We start from the raw sequence: 14,890 nt of genomic DNA on the forward strand, positions 1-14,890 counted from the left end.
GTTCCTTTTTCCAGCTCCGGAGCCCCCCCAGCCTGGTGCCAGCAGCAGCTGAGGGGCCATGAGCACCAAAAAAACGCCCACCCCTGGGGCTGCGGGCGAGGAGCTGGATGCCCCCTGCCCCGAGCTGCTCCTGCCCACCCCGGGACAGGCAGCGGGGGCCACGGGGAGCCCCCCCACAGCCGGCAGTGACCCGGAGGGGGCTCCCCCACCGGCTTCCAGCCGGGAGATGCTGCTGGCCGAGGCGTCGATGCCCGGGGAAGGGGCTCCTGGTGATGGAGGCGAGGTGGAAATCTTCATCCAGGCTGTGGCTGGCAACGTGACGCTGAGCAACGCGCCCAACGCCGCCGGTACCGGGCACGGGGAGGGCGCTGGGGGGTGGAGATGGGAGGAAAAAAGTGTGGGGGGGGCTGCGGTGCCCCCCTGCAACACCCCCGCGTGCTGCCCCCAGGTACGGCTCGCTCTGGGGGCGACCCTGGCTGGCGGCTGCCTCCTGCTGCAGCGTGGCCGTCTCGGTTTTTCTCCCCCGAAGCAGGAGGGCAGGAGGTGGCGGAGAGTCGCCAGCCCGGCTGGGGAGACGCAGAGGAAGGAAGCGGGACAGCAAAACCTTCAGGCACTGCGGAGGAGGATGCGGAGGAGCTGGAGGCTGGAGAAGACTCGGACAGCGGCGGGGATGAGTCCCTGGGGGAGAACGGGGAGAGCCCCGGCGAGGGCGAGGACAAGCAGCATGGGAAGGAGGCTCCTGAGGAAGCCAAGGGGCCCCAGGCGCAGCGTTTCAAAGGTAGGAGCGTGCTGGGAGCTGCCGGGGCCTTTTGGTTATGAAGGAGCGGGGTTTTTGTCTAGGTGGGGGCTGCCTGGCTCTGATTTAGGCTGTGCTGGGCCACCCCAACCCTGATGGTGGCTCAGGGTGGGGACAGCCCCTCCGGGTCCTCGTCTTCTGCACGATTCAGCCCAGCCTGGCGGGGTCAGGAGGGAAAAACCTGCCTGTGCTCATCCTCTCCCTCCCCTTGCTCGCAGGGGACGTGGCGGAGGGCTGCGAGCCCCTCTACAAGACCCACATGTGCCCCGAGTGCAAGCGGTGCTTCAAGAAGCGGACTCACCTGGTGGAGCACCTCCACCTGCACTTCCCCGACCCCAGCCTGCAGTGCCCCAACTGCCGCAAGTTCTTCACCAGCAAGAGCAAGCTGAAGATCCACCTGCTGCGCGAGGCGGGCCAGAAGGCTCACCGCTGCCCGCTCTGCCACTACAGCTCGGTGGAGAGGAACGCCCTCAACCGCCACATGGCCAGCATGCACGAGGACAGCTCCAACTTCTACTCCGACGTCTACTCCTGCCCGGTCTGCCAGGAGAAGTTCCGCCTCAGCCAGGCCCTGAAGGAGCACCTGAAGAGCCACAAAGCCGAGCCCAAGAGGCTGAGCTGCTTCCAGGGGGGCTGCGACTACCTCGCCGAGGACCGCAGGGAGTTTGTCCGCCACCTGAAGGAGGCCCACGGCGTCAAGGCGGTGGAGTGCCGGCACCACGCCTGCTCGCTGCTCTTCGGCACGGCCGAGGCCATGGAGGCTCACCGCAAAACCCACTACGCCTTCCACTGCCAGCAGTGCGACTTCATCTGCTCCAACAAGCACCTCTTCCGCAAGCACAAGAAGCAGGGGCACCCGGGCAGCGAGCAGCTGCGCTGCGCCTTCTGTCCCTACGCCACCTTCAACCCCGTGGAGTTCCACGACCACGTGGGCAAGATGCACGCCAACGAGAAGGTCCACAAGTGCGCCCAGTGCGCCTTCGCCACCGCACACAAGCGCGTGCTCATCCGCCACATGCTGCTGCACACGGGTGGGTGTCTGCCGCGCCCCAAGCCGAGCCGGCAGGTCGGGGTGGAGGTTGGGGAGGTGCTTGGTGAGGGTTTCTGGGCTTCCATCCCCATCCTTGTCGTTACCCCAACCTCCTGAGCTGATTTTCCCCGCCATGCTGCCTCATCCTGCCACGGCACCCAGTCTGCTCGTGTCCCCCCGCAGGAGAGAAGCCCCACAAGTGCGAGCTGTGCGACTTCACCTGCCGCGACGTCAGCTACCTGTCCAAGCACATGCTGACCCACTCCGACGACAAGAACTTCATGTGCACCGAGTGCGGCTACGTCACCAAGTGGAAGCACTACCTCAACGTCCACATGCGCAAGCACACCGGAGATCTCCGGTACTGCCCCCGGGCTGCCCGGCCTGGCAGCAGCGTGAGGGCTCCCCAAATTCTGCTCCGGGAGCTGCGTCGGGTGCCAGCCTCCCCCTTTCTGGCAGTGGCTGCTGCCTGCTCTGTGTGGCCCGTGGTAAATGCGGTCTGAGCTCGTGGGTGCTGTGCAGGTGAAGCTCTGGTGTCTCGGCACCCCCACCACGTTGCTGCAGTTCTGAGCTCGGCCTCACGCACTCTGCTGGTGTTCGTGGGCCAAGGGCAGCTTGGGTTCGTGCAGGGCTCTGCCAAAAACGTGGCTTTACTCCTGTGTTGCCACCTCGCTGTGCTTTGACCCAGCTGCTTGCTGGGGTGCCCAGGGACTCCTGTCCAAGGGCTGGGGATGTGGAGCACCAGCAGTGCAGCGGGGAGGAACTGCTTGTGGTTAGAGCTGCCCGGATCACGGTTCCCTGCTCCTCCTGACCGATTCTGCTCTCCCCACAGGTACCAGTGCAACCAGTGCTCGTACCGCTGCCACCGTGCCGACCAGCTGAGCAGCCACAAGCTGCGGCACCAGGGCAAGAGCCTGGTCTGCGAGGCGTGCGGCTTCGCCTGCAAGCGCAAGTACGAGCTGCAGAAGCACGTGCAGGCCAAGCACTCGCAGAACTACCAGGTGCCCAGCTTCCAGTGCCGCTACTGCGCCTACCAGACCAAGTACAAGCAGGCGCTGCTCAACCACGAGAACTGCAAGCACACCAAGCAGAAGGAGTTCCGCTGCGCCCTCTGCTCTTACTGCACCTTCAGCAACACCAGCCTCTTCTTCCACAAGCGCAAGGTGCACGGCTACGTGCCCGGTGACAAGGACTGGCTGGAAAACTACGCCAGCAAGGAGCTGGAGATCTCCTCCTCCTCCGAGGCGCTGCTCGGCTCTGAGCTCGGTGCTGCCCTGCGTGTGGACTCCAGTTCCCCTCTCTCTGGCAAGGAGCAGTGGGCGAAGGCAAAGCCAGCCCAGCTGGAGCCCCAGGGGGATGAGGGCTACCAGCAAGTGTTCGTGGTGCCCCTCCTCGGGCAGGACACGGCGCTGCCAGGGGACAGCAGCAAGGTGCAGAGAGCTACGGGCCAGGGGGAGCAGAGCTGCCCAGTCACCGGTGACGCCCTGGGAGATGCCTGCATGCAGAGTGGTGCTGCTGTGGGCTCAGCTGAGCTTGCTGCTGCGGGGGAAGAGGCAGAGAGCTGCACGTTGCACCTAGAGACGCTGAACGTCTCCTCTGACCCCATCCTGGAGCACCTGGCTGGAGGAGCCTGCACAGCGCAGCCCCAGAGTGTGGAAATGCTGAGCTGCAGGGAGCCTCCTGCAGCCTACCAGGTGCTGGGTTCCCGGGATCACCTCGGCTTGGAGGACAGCGACGGTGCACTTGGAGACATCCCGGGCTACAAGGAAGAGGTGGCAGACATCCATGAGGACGAGGAGGTGAGGCAGGAGGACAGCGTAGCACTGGGTGCCAGCCAGGACAAAAACCCCATCAGGGAGGCCATGGGCCACCTCCAGGGCGCTCCCTCAGCCCCCTGCAAGCTGCTTCCAGACGCGGAGCTGAGAGAGACCGGCCCAGCTGAGTTGCCAGAGGCCTGGCTCAGCGTGCTGAAGACCCCTGAGCAGAGCCCCCCACTCGTCCCGGGCGCTGCGGCCGCTTCCAGTGACGACGCCAGGAGCGGCTCGGAGTCGGTGCTGAAGGCGCTGCGGAAGCAGGACAAGGAGCAGGCGGAGACGCTGGTGCTGGAGGGCAGGGTGCAGATGCTGGTGGTGCAGTCGGAGAGCAGCCAGATCTTTCGGTGTGAGAAATGCTCCTACGTAACCCGGAGGGAGAAGTCCCTGTCCCTGCACTCCAAAGCCAGCTGCCAGAGCCGCCGCGCCCCACTCATCTGCTGCGAGTGCGGCGCCACCTTTAAGCAGCAAAGGGGGCTCAACACCCACCTCCTCAAAAAGTGCCCCGTCCTCCTGAAGAAGAAGAACAAGATCCCCAAGCCTCAAGTTCAGGAGCCAACTGGCTCGCACCAGCTGGGTGACAATGGCACAGGAACAGCAGAGAGCGACAGGGGGGGCACGGAGGAGTCAGGACGTCCTGACCCTCCCTGGGCAGCAGGAGTGCTGGCTGATGAAACGCAGGCACCGGACGGTCCCTCGGCTGGGGAGCAGGCTCCGGGCTGTCCTTCCCCGGAGCAGTCCCTCCCGGGTGACAGCAGGGAGGTGCCAGAAGAGCTTTGGCAGCGAGGGGATGGGGCTGAGCCCAGCGGAGCCGCTTGTCCCTCCCAGCCCGGGAAGCCCTCCGAGAAATACCGGCTGGAGGGGGGCAAGCTGCGCTGCAACGCCTGCTCCTTCGTCTGCTCCCGCGTCTCCACCATCACCTCCCACGTGGAGGACGGCTGCCGGCGCCTGGAGCAGTTCTGGTGCTCGCAGTGCCCCGAGGCCTTTCGCTCCCAGCGGGCCCTGAAGAGCCACCGTGCCGAGAAGCACCTCGCGCCTCCCGAGCGGGACGGACCCCAAAACACCCCGATCCCGGGGGGAGACTCGCTCAACGGCGAGCCCCCAGCGGGCGCAGCCGCCCCAAAAACCCCGCTGCCCAAGCGGAGGCGCCTGTCCTGCCCCAGCTGCCCCTTCACCTGCCAGCAGGAGCGGGCCATGAGGACGCACAAGCAGCGGGGCTGCGTGGCGCTGGGCGAGTTCCGCTGCGCCTCCTGCCCCTTCACCTCCCAGGCGGCCAAAGCCTTGAGGCTGCACCGCCGGCTGCACCGCCAGCACTACGGCAAGCGGCCGCAGCTGCAGTGCCGGCAGTGCGAGTTCACCTGCAAGCAGGCCCGCTGCCTGCGGCAGCACGTGCGCATCAAGCACGAGGGGGTGAAGCCCCACCAGTGCCGCTTCTGCGAGTTCAGCACCACCCGGCGCTACCGCCTGGAGGCCCACCAGTCCCTGCACACCGGCGTGGGGCGCATCGCCTGCGGCAGCTGCAGCCAGACCTTCGGCACCAACTCCAAGCTGCGCATCCACCGCCTGCGGGTGCACGAGAAGACGCCCACCCACTTCTGCCCGCTCTGCGACTACGGCAGCTACCTGCAGAACGACATCACCCGCCACGTCAACAGCTGCCACCGCGGCGAGCTCAACTTCGGCTGCGCCCGCTGCGAGGCCCGCTTCAGCTCCGAGACGGCCCTCAAGCAGCACGTCCTGCGGCGGCACGAGGAGAAGGTGGCCTACGGCTGCCCGCGGTGCGGCTTCGTGTGCCACAGCGAGGCCACGCTCAAGTGCCACCTGCAGAAGCAGCACCCGCACCTGGAGTGCGGCACCTGCAAGGAGAGCTTCCCCAGCCGGGAGGCGCTGGAGGAGCACAAGCGGCAGCACTTTGGGCACCGCTGCGAGCTCTGCAGCTTCGCCGCCAAGGAGCGGCAGCAGCTGGTGCGGCACTACGTGGAGAGCCACGAGCCCGCCGCCCCCCAGGACAAGCCCCTGCGCTGCCCCTTCTGCGACTTCGCCTGCCGTCACCAGCTCGTCTTCGACCAGCACGTCAAGGGCCACGGCGGCACCCGCGTCTACAAGTGCTCGGACTGCGCCTACAGCACCAAGAACCGGCAGAAGATCACCTGGCACATCCGCATCCACACCGGGGAGAAGCCCTACAAGTGCCACCTCTGCAAGTACGCCTGCGCCGACCCCTCGCGCCTCAAGGTGAGCGCCCTGCTCGGGCTGGGGGGCGCAGACCCGGAGGTTCGGGGAAGGATGGATGGGGTTCTGACCTACACCCTGCTTCCCGCTGCTGGAAACGAAGGGGGTGGCAAAGCGAGACTTGAGCAGCTGGCTGAGTTCATTTCTCTCCCTGCTGGCAGCTCTGAGTGCTTGTGGCCGTGCCCCCGTCGCGGGGCAGCCTTCGTTTCTGGAGGAGGTGCCCGTTCAGGGCAGCGTGGCGCTAGGGGACGGTGTCTGCATGCTCTTTCTGCTCAGCTTTGTAGGGGATGATCACCCTCCCACGCAGTAAAGGGCCTTTCCTAGAACAAGGGAGCCGGGCGTGGGGTAATGGAAGGAAAATGGGCTGTCTTTGCTAAAAGAAGTATCGACTTTTTTAATGGCCAGGCTGTGCTAGAGCCCTCGAGGGCCTCCTGGGCAAGGCTGCCGTGATGCACTCTGCTCTGCCGGGCTCTTTCTAAACCTGCACTTAGTCCTAAATGCCAAACGTAGGAAGAAAAGCCTGTGCCCTCCACGGGCTGGGACAGAACAAGCCCTGCATGCCCCCGGGACAGGCGGCACGGCCTCCCTCTGACCGTGCCCGTGTCCCTCCCCCTCTGCCCAGTACCACATGCGGATCCACAAGGAGGAGCGCAAATACCTCTGCCCGGACTGCGGCTACAAGTGCAAGTGGGTGAATCAGCTCAAGTACCACATGACGAAGCACACGGGTGAGTGTGGCCACGGGGCACCGCCAGCACTCCTGGCAAGGAATGGGGGGCGTGGGGACACCCCGCAGAGCACGTCCCTGGGTGCTGGAGGGTTGGGGACAACGCGCTGTGGAGGCTGTGCCTCCCCAGAGCCAAGGAGGGGGTGTGGGGAGGGACAGAGAGCCCCGCAGAGGTGCTGGGCTGGAGGCGTTGTCCCCACCTGTGCCCGCTGTCACCGCAGGGCTGAAGCCGTACCGCTGCGACGAGTGCGAGTACCGCACCAACCGGGCGGACGCGCTGCGGGTGCACCAGGAGACGCGGCACCGCGAGGCGCGCTCCTTCATCTGCGAGCAGTGCGGCAAGGCCTTCAAGACCCGCTTCCTCCTCAAGACCCACCTGAAGAAGCACAGCGAGGAGAAGCCCTACGTCTGCAACGCCTGCGGGCGGGCCTTCCGCTGGGCGGCCGGGCTGCGCCACCACTACCTCACCCACACCGACCAGCACCCCTTCTTCTGCCGCTACTGCCCCTACAAGGCCAAGCAGAAGTTCCAGGTCATCAAACACATCCAGCGGCACCACCCCGAGCGCGGGGCCGCCGAGGGGGTGGGCAAGGACCCCAGCACCCCTACCGTCCACCTCCACGCCGTGCAGAGGGACGGCCCGGCCGCGGGGCGCCCCGAGACGGAGCGGGAAGGGGGGTGCCCCCCCGGGAAGGAGGGCGCCTTGGCGTGAGGGGGAGGTGGAGGTGTGTGTATAGGCATCTGTGTATATGGGGTGTAGGATACGGCTGTATAAAAGGGATCTCTCGGCTCCTTGTAGTGCTGTTGCTCGGGGCTGGTTGGGGTCCTGCTGGCTGCGCTGGGGTGGGGGGGGTGTGAGCTATGGGACAGCTCCAGCTGGAAGCCCCTCCTTGTGCCTAGGATGCCAGAATCAGGCTAGGAGTAGCCCCTGGGGTTTGTGCTGAACCTGAAATCCTCTCCTCGGGATGCTGGCAGGGGCAGAGCAGCCCTGGTGCTTGCACAGCGGGAACAGGGTGTCCCCAAAACCCTGAGCAACACCACGGCACCCAGACCTGTGCGTGCCTGCCACTGAACAATTTATTAGGGTGCTTACATCGAGAGGACACGGCCAGGGTTAATAACGTGGTGCTGGCCAGGAGCATCCCTGGGGCTGTGGGGGCCGGGGGCTCTGAGGGCGCTGCAGGACGGGGGCAGTGAGCAGCGGCTCCTCTCCCAGCTCTGCCCAGCCCCGGGGTTTGCTTGGCTCCAGCCTCGCTTCCCCTGGGTGGGGGGGGGACCAGCCCCCGGCAGAGCCTGGGCGCCCTGCTCCAGCTCTCCTCCTCTCCACCCTCTCCCAGAGGGTGGGAGAGATCCCAAAGCACCGCTGGAGACACCAGTGCCTGTCCCCAGCCCCCAGAGGCCACTGCAAACACGGGCACAGCAGCGACGACGACACAGGGACGACACAAACGGAGCGACAAGGGGGTGGCGTGCTCAGCCCCGGGGCCCCAGCTCTATGGGGCCAGAAGCGGGCCGGCCCTATGGCTTCTATCCCGATCCCACGGGCCCCGCGGGTCAGTCCTGCTCGGGGCCGGGCGGCTCGGTGATGCGGATGTGGACGAAGAGCGAGGAGGGCGGGATGCTGGTGCCGTCCTTGGAGAGGAGGTGGATGTGGCGGTAGCCTGCAGGGGGGGGGACAGCGAGGCCGTGGCTGAGCACCCCGCTCCCTAGCACCCTTCCCCAGCACCCTACACCACCGGGCAGCGACCTCTCACCGGGTTTGATGTTGGCGAAGGCCAGGGTGAACTGCCCCACGAAGTCGTTCCTGGACGTCTTGTCGTAATCCTCCACCACGAAGCGGACGAGGGCGAGCTCGGGCACGTGGAGCTGGAACTGGAGGGTCTCGTCCCAGCGGGGATTAAACCCTAGGGAGAGAGAAGGGGTGCTGGGGGGTGGCGGGGGGCAGGGACGGGGCATGGATGGGTCCCCGGGACCCCCTGCTCACCGTTGTTCTCGATGTACTTGGTCTCCTGGTGCGCCTGGTCCGCGGGCACCCCGTGGATCTCCACGCGCACCAGCGGGTCGATGATGGCCCCGTCCTTGCTGTTGGCCACTTTGGGCAGCTGCTGCCCGCTGATCACCTGCGGGGAAGGGCAGGGCCCCCCAGGGTGGAGTTGGCACCCAGCTGGGAGCAACAGGGCCCCCCGCAGGGCTCCCCGGGGTCCCTCCTCTGCCCCTACCTGGATGGTCAGCGTGACGGGGCCGGGGCCCTCCCGGGTGCTGGGCTCGGCGGGGTTGAAGAGGGTCCCCTCGTCCCTCATGAAGGGCGGTTTGAGCACGTAGCCACAGCGGCCGTTCTGGCTGAAGAGCCCATCGCACAGGTCCATCTCCGTGCCGGCCGTCTGGAAATTTAGGGCCACTGGGGGGAAGGCAGGCGGCAGGGAGATGGGTCGGGGTGGCAGGGGGCATCCCCGCGGCACCCCCCACAGCCCCGGGCCGTACCGATCTGGCAGCCCGCGTTCCACATCTCCTGCGGGCTGTAGTTGGAGGAGTCGGTGCGCATCCCGCTGGGGTAGATGCGGGTCAGCTGCCAGGCGTTGTGCCGGACAAAGTCGTTCCCTGGGGATGGAGGAGGGAGGGCTGCTCGTGAGGACATCGCTTGGCCTGCACCGCCACCCTGACCGCGTGCTGAGCCAGCCACCCATCCACCCATCCACCCACCCACCCACCCATTCTCCTTTTCCCCAAGGCACCCAACCAACCCCGCTCACCCCCCAGAGCCGAGCACCCCCGTTACATCCCTGCCGGGACATCTTTCTCCCGGACCCCAAACCTCACCCGCGTCCCGGATGAGCTTCCTGGCCTTGGCCTCGGCGAGGGAGGAGATCTCGGAGGGCCGGGAATGGCTGCGTGCCTCCTGGAAGCCCCTGAAGGACACGCTCTTGCAGTAGACGACGCAGTCGGACAACGCCTGGGCCAGGCTCTCCTTGTCCTTCTGCCAGGCAGAGCCCCGTCAGGACCCCCAGCCCCATCACGGTGGTGCCAAAAGGGGGCTGGCATGGCCCATAAATGTCCCCCCCCCCCTTCCTGGTGGTGTCCCACAGCCGTGTCCGGGGGCTCAGCGCCGTCAGGTCCCCAGCCCGGGCCACCCACCTTCATCCTCCTCCTCTCCTCCTCTGCCTCCGCCCCGTTGTCATCATCGGACACGTCGGGTGCCTCGTCCCCCGGCCCGTCCAGCACGTCCTCCAGCCGCCCGATCTTCTTCCCCTTCAGCAGGATCTTGTGCTTCAGCTCCTGCAGGGTTGGAAGGGGGGGGATGTGGGGCGCTGGGCTCCGCGGGGCTCAGCACCATCCCCCGGGACCCCGCGGTGTGAGGGAGCGGTGCCAGCAGCATCCAGGAGGGGCTGGGGCTGGTTTCTTTTGCCCCTAACCTCCGGGGACGGGAGCTGGGTGGGGACGCGCCCGTCGATGGTGGCGGTGAGGAGCTGCTCCCCCAGGATGTCCCTGAGCTGCTGGGCCAGCACCTCCTGCTGCTCCATGCTGCAGTGGTTCTCCAGGGACAGGATCACCGGGTAGGGGGACGCCTGGGGAGCAAGGTGCCAACAACGCTCCTGCCCCGAGCAGCAGCAGCGTGGGGGGGACAGGGGGAAAGCAGCCACCCCCCCCGAGCCCCCTTGCCGCCCCTCAGCACGCCCCCCCCAGCCTCGCGGCGCCCTACCTGGAAGGCGTACTTGCCCAGGGTGCTCACCACCTCCCTGAAGGGGATCTTGGAGGTGAAGGTGTGGCCGTGGTACACCATGGGCTCCCCGTTCGGCCCGTCCCAGCAGTCCACCTCCAGGCAGCGGCAGCCCCGTTTCAGAGCCCTGCGGGTGGGCGATCAGCCCGGCACCAAGCAAACCCCCCCCCGCCCTCCCTCCGCTGGGGGTGTCCCCCCTGCAGGGCCGGGGGACGAGGGAGGCTGGCAAGCAGCCCTCGGGGCAATATCCCCGCTGCCCCACGCCCAGGGGCAGCTCTCAGCCAAAGGGGCTTCTCCTCCTGCTGCATTTTCCCCCCGTGGAGCTGCCCGGGGCGCGGTGCCGGGGGTCCCGGGGACGGGTGTGAGGGAGCAGCCCGTTACCTGATGTAGCCCTCGATGCTGCTCTGGCCCCGGATCTGGTCCTCGATCAGGTAGGTGTTGTGAGAGGAGGAGATGAAGTAGTGGCAGAGCGGCTGGGTCATGTCCTGCCACAGCCCCTGGTGCCGGGGGTTGAAGATGGAGCCCTCCGGGGAGCAGAGGTACATGAGGAACCCGTCGGCGCTCAGCGCGTGGCGAGCCCTGGCTGCGGGCAGATGGGAGAAGAGGAGATGGGAGACCCAGGGGAACGGGGCTGGGGCAAACGGGGCTGCTGGTGGCATCCTGCAGCAGGCTGGGGCACCAGGAGCCATGGGGGTGCCCGAGGCAGCAGCCTTGGGGAGGCAGGCAGCGGGTCCCAAAGCCGGAGCAGGCACCCCACAGCTGCCCAACCTCCCCCGGGAGGTAAAACAGACCCAAAAAAGAAGGGGCAGGAGGGGCAGGGGGTGTCTCAGCGCTCCCCTTCCCCAGCGCAGGGCGCAGCTCCGGGCTCTCACCCGTCTCCGACGGCTCGTACTTGTCGATGAGCTCCATGGCGAGCTCCTCCGTGCCCTCGTCCTCCAGCTGCTCCTGCCGCAGGAAATCCACCAGCTCCAGCAGCGTCAGCTTCTTCCCGTCCTCAGAGAAGGCCTGGAAGAGGCTCAGCACCTCCTCGCGCTCCGTGAGGGCTTTGTAGAAGAGCACGAACTCTTCCCCTTCCAGCGTCCCCGACTCCGACTTGTCGGCAGCCTGCGGGGGGGCTCGCTCAGCACCGGGGTCACCCCGTGCCAGCAGAGGGATTTGGGGTGGATCGAGGAGGGAAGGGAGGGAGGAAGCCCTGCTGCAGGGAGGTTGTGCAGCCTGCCCCGGCCCCGCAGGCGGGCTGCATGTACCTGGAAGAGCCGCAGGGCATGGTCCTCGTTCATGTCCACGTTCATCATCTTGAGCAGGCGCTGCACCTCCTTGAAGTTCATGCGCCCGTCCTTGTTCTTGTCGGCCTTCTGGAACCAGTCCCGGATCCACGTGCGAGAAGCCGGGGCGGGCGTTAAGGGAAAGGACCACGGCTAAAGGGAGACGGCGCCGGGGAGCACCAAACCTCTCCCTTTTGCTGGGGGCTCTCCCCGGCCTGACGCTGACGGGTGAGACCCCGAAAGACCGAGCACGTGCTGGGGACGCAGGGAGCGCGGTGCGGTGCCCGCGGGAAGGATATTGGTCTATCCTCTCCCTCTGGTCCATGCTGGTGGCCACCTCGATCAGCTGGCGCAGGCCCCGCACCCAGCACTGCGCCTCCTCCGCCGAGCCGGCGATGAGGTCCAGGTTGCCCCGGCGGCCGTAGAAGACGATGGTGAAGCAGCGCTCGGCGGGGAACTCCTCGGCCAGGCTCTGCAGCACCTCCGACTGGTGCCCTTCCCGCACCGTCTCCACGTCGCTGATGGAGACTGGGGCGGAGGGAGAGGAGCTCTGTCCACGGGGATGGGGACTGCAGGGCAGGGGGCACCCCCACAGACGTCCGCCCTTCCAAGCACCCCTCCTCCTGCTGCTCCACGTTCCCATCCGGAGCAAACCCAGCCTCAGGGCTTCGCGCGTTCACAGCCACGTTCACTCTGAACCCTACTGATGTCCCCCCCCCCGCCCCGGCCACACCCCAGCAGGGACTCACAGGCGGACTCGGTTTTGCCCGTCCTCTTGGACTGGTACCAGATGGTCATGCAGTCGTCCTGCAGCTTGAAGTAGCGCTGCTTCTTCCAGCCCTTGGACTTCACCTTGCGCATCAACGCCCCTTGCTGCATCTGCTCCAGCGTGTCCGTCAGCTGGATGCCTTGGGGGGCAGCGGGGGCTGCGTCACGGGGGCAGCGCTCCCTGCACCCCTGGCACCCCGCACAAGCCCTCGGTTTGGGATGGAGGAGGCAGGACCCCAAACAAGCTCCCTTTGCCACAAGAAGGATGCGCAGGGATTCCCCACGGACCCTCGGAAACCTTCACCCCGCGTTTCGGCCCCCACCCTGATGCCCACAGTGCCCCGGCGTAAATCAGGATCACCCAGCACCCTGCCCCACGCGTCCCCCCCTGATGGAGAGCACTCACGGGCGTTGCACGGCAGCGATGCCATGGCTCGGCCTCCTCCTCGCCGGCACTGCTGGGGAGGGAAGAAAAGGGGTTGGCTGGGGACCGGTGCAGGCGAGAGCACCTGCGCCTGCCTCCTCCCAGGTCACCGCTTTCGTGAAGTGTCAAGTTCGTCTCGGCGTGCCCATGAAATATTGATCGCATTACCGGGAAGCCAGCGCTCGAAAGGTGTTGGGGGAAAAAATGGAAAAACTTGCCAGAGCGGCCCCCGGAGCCAGGAGGGGAGCAGAGCCCCGCTGCTAGGAGGGAACTAACCCTGGGAGCAAAAAAACTGCCGGGGAGAGCCCCCCACCGCCTGGCAGCCCCCCACGCCAGCAAATTTGGGGGTGACGGTGACAAAGCCGAGTGCCAGCACCACGCAGCTGCAGGCAGGGGCTCCCGGACCCTTCTCCCTGCACCCCGGGGACGGCAGCGCGCGGGGACGAGCGGGACTAAAAATGCAACGGGGACTTACAATGGGTCCTTGATTAGGCTGTCAAGACTTTAATTAGGCTGATGAGAAATCGCTGGGATGTGCCAGTCGCCCGGATGCTGGAGCAGCCCTCGAGGGGCTGCAGAGCGCAGCTGGCAGGCCGTGTTTTGGGGGCGGGGAGGGGCACATCGCTGCCTGGGGTCCCCCTCGGGGTGAGGGGCTCGGTGCAGGGGTGCCGGCCGTGCCCCAGGCCCCTGACTCAGCACGGCACCGGCGCAGCGGGGCTGGGAATAGCCGGTGCCGTCAGCGTGCAGGCAGCTGCCAAGCCTGGCTGCCAGACCCTTGCAGGCACCCAGGCTGCCCCGTGCCCCCTCCCTCGATCAGCAGCAGCTCCCGGAGGGCTGGGAGGGTTTGGGGAAAGCCGGGCTGGAAGGAGAGGTGTCAAGGAGACAGGGACCGGCCAGTCCCTGCTGGCCTGCTGCCACCAGCAGGGCTGTGCTCTGCGCCCTGCCACGCGTGTGTGCCAAGAGGCGGCGTGCAAGGGGGGCTGCTCGGGGAACAGAGCGGAGATTTTGGAGACCAACTAACTGATATCCTGCAGTGCACGGCCCGAAGGCAGCCAGCCCTGCCCCAAGCAGCAGAGCGGACCCCTTCCACCGCGGGGCAGCCCCCCCAGGCACAGGGGCAGTGCCCCCAGCACCCCAGCCCCGAGCCCCTGCAGCCCCCCTGGCCCTGGAGAGCTCTGCCCCTCGCTCCTCTCTCGAGGAGAGTGGGCCGGGAGCCAGGGGCTGCAGCCGGAGCCCTCCTGCTGGAAACCCAACCCGAGGGCTTCCCGAAAGGCTGCTGCCCCCTGCCAGAGGGGGGGGGGCTGCGTCCCCTTCTCCCCTTCCCACCCTGAATTGTGGGGCCGCAGGCGGCCGTGCCCACCCTCAGCTCCTCACCCGGAGGTGACAGCCCCCAGGCTGGGCTGGGGAGGGGGGTGGGGGGCACACCAGGCGATTTTCAATCTCCCCCCGGGAGATTTCAAAGCCTCCGTGGCCACGCAGGGAGGGCTGAGCCCCCCCGGGCACCCCCACCCCGCTGCTGCCCCGCTTTGCACGCACACCCTGCCGGGGTCGGGGGGGGCGCCCCTTAAACCAAAGCAGGGGGGCAAGCCGGCACTTCCCCCCCCCACCCTGCAGCCCCCGCTGGGGAGGCTCAGCCCCCTCCGGACCCCCCCAAATCCCCCGGTCCCGTACCAGCTCTCCGGTACCGCTCCGCGCCTCCGGTGCTCCGCCGACTGCGGCCGCACGGGGCCAGGGCAGCCCGGGCTGCCCGCCCCTTGGCAGCGGCGGGGCGGCGAGCCCGGCCCCCTGGTCCCCCCCCACAACCCCCCCAAAACCTTCCCCGGTTCTCCCCTCCCGGTCCCGCACGTCCCCGAGCCCCGCAAGGTCGGAGCGGATTAAGGTCACCGGTGCCGCCGCTGCCGGGGGGGGGGGGTGCCGGAGCCCTGGGGGGATTTAAGGAGGGGGGAGGATAAAGAGCGGGACCCCCCCGGAGCGGCCCCAACCGCAGCGCTGGTTTTGGGGCCGGGGTTTGGCAGCAGAGGAGCGGGGATCCCGGGAATTCCCCGGGAATTGCCACTTGGCCGTGCGGCAGGGCCGGGGCTGCCCAAAACCGCAGCGCTGACCTGTGCCCCCCCCGGGGCTC

At 67.3% G+C, this 14,890-nt stretch overlaps 2 protein-coding genes across 4 annotated transcripts; one reads left to right on the forward strand and one right to left on the reverse strand.

The window, feature by feature from the left end:
• The first annotated feature begins 231 nt into the window (after positions 1-231).
• Positions 232-7,379, forward strand: ZNF142 (zinc finger protein 142). Of its 2 annotated transcripts, none has more exons than XM_032190382.1 (7): positions 232-347; positions 530-778; positions 1,015-1,827; positions 2,010-2,187; positions 2,659-5,872; positions 6,492-6,597; positions 6,818-7,379. In XM_032190382.1, the coding sequence occupies exons 1-7, from the start codon at positions 248-250 to the stop codon at positions 7,306-7,308; spliced, it is 5,151 nt and encodes a 1,716-aa protein (XP_032046273.1). In that variant the 5' UTR covers positions 232-247; the 3' UTR covers positions 7,309-7,379. The 2 variants fall into 2 exon arrangements, with proteins under 2 accessions (XP_032046273.1, XP_032046274.1); XM_032190383.1 differs by having other exon boundaries at positions 533-778.
• A 276-nt stretch (positions 7,380-7,655) lies between these two features.
• On the reverse strand, positions 7,656-14,496 carry PLCD4 (phospholipase C delta 4). 2 transcript variants are annotated; one of them, XM_032190385.1, is made up of 16 exons: positions 14,440-14,496; positions 12,751-12,802; positions 12,326-12,484; positions 11,876-12,104; positions 11,559-11,688; positions 11,184-11,415; positions 10,693-10,894; positions 10,294-10,438; positions 10,007-10,159; positions 9,729-9,869; positions 9,414-9,567; positions 9,078-9,194; positions 8,816-8,994; positions 8,581-8,716; positions 8,351-8,500; positions 7,656-8,257 (listed from the first exon to the last, which is right to left on the reverse strand). In XM_032190385.1, exons 2-16 carry the CDS (start codon positions 12,773-12,775, stop codon positions 8,151-8,153), a joined length of 2,259 nt encoding a protein of 752 aa, XP_032046276.1. In that variant the 5' UTR covers positions 12,776-12,802; positions 14,440-14,496; the 3' UTR covers positions 7,656-8,150. The 2 variants fall into 2 exon arrangements, with proteins under 2 accessions (XP_032046276.1, XP_032046275.1); XM_032190384.1 differs by having other exon boundaries at positions 9,414-9,570.
• Positions 14,497-14,890: the final 394 nt, after the last annotated feature.

This window comes from Aythya fuligula, chromosome 6, assembly GCF_009819795.1.
Source record: "Aythya fuligula isolate bAytFul2 chromosome 6, bAytFul2.pri, whole genome shotgun sequence".
Lineage (NCBI taxonomy): Eukaryota > Metazoa > Chordata > Aves > Anseriformes > Anatidae > Aythya > Aythya fuligula.

Coding starts and splice junctions, on each gene's coding strand:
- ZNF142 (XM_032190382.1), top strand. CDS start 248: ATGCCCGGGGAAGGGGCTCCTGGTGATGGAGGCGAGGTGGAAATCTTC. Junction 779..1,014: donor CCAGGCGCAGCGTTTCAAAG/GTAGGAGCGTGC, acceptor CCTTGCTCGCAG/GGGACGTGGCGGAGGGCTGC. Junction 1,828..2,009: donor CCACATGCTGCTGCACACGG/GTGGGTGTCTGC, acceptor GTCCCCCCGCAG/GAGAGAAGCCCCACAAGTGC.
- PLCD4 (XM_032190384.1), bottom strand. CDS start 12,775: ATGGCATCGCTGCCGTGCAACGCCC. Junction 9,571..9,728: donor AGGAGAGGAGGAGGATGAAG/GTGGGTGGCCCG, acceptor TCTGCCTGGCAG/AAGGACAAGGAGAGCCTGGC. Junction 8,995..9,077: donor GAACGCGGGCTGCCAGATCG/GTACGGCCCGGG, acceptor CCTTCCCCCCAG/TGGCCCTAAATTTCCAGACG.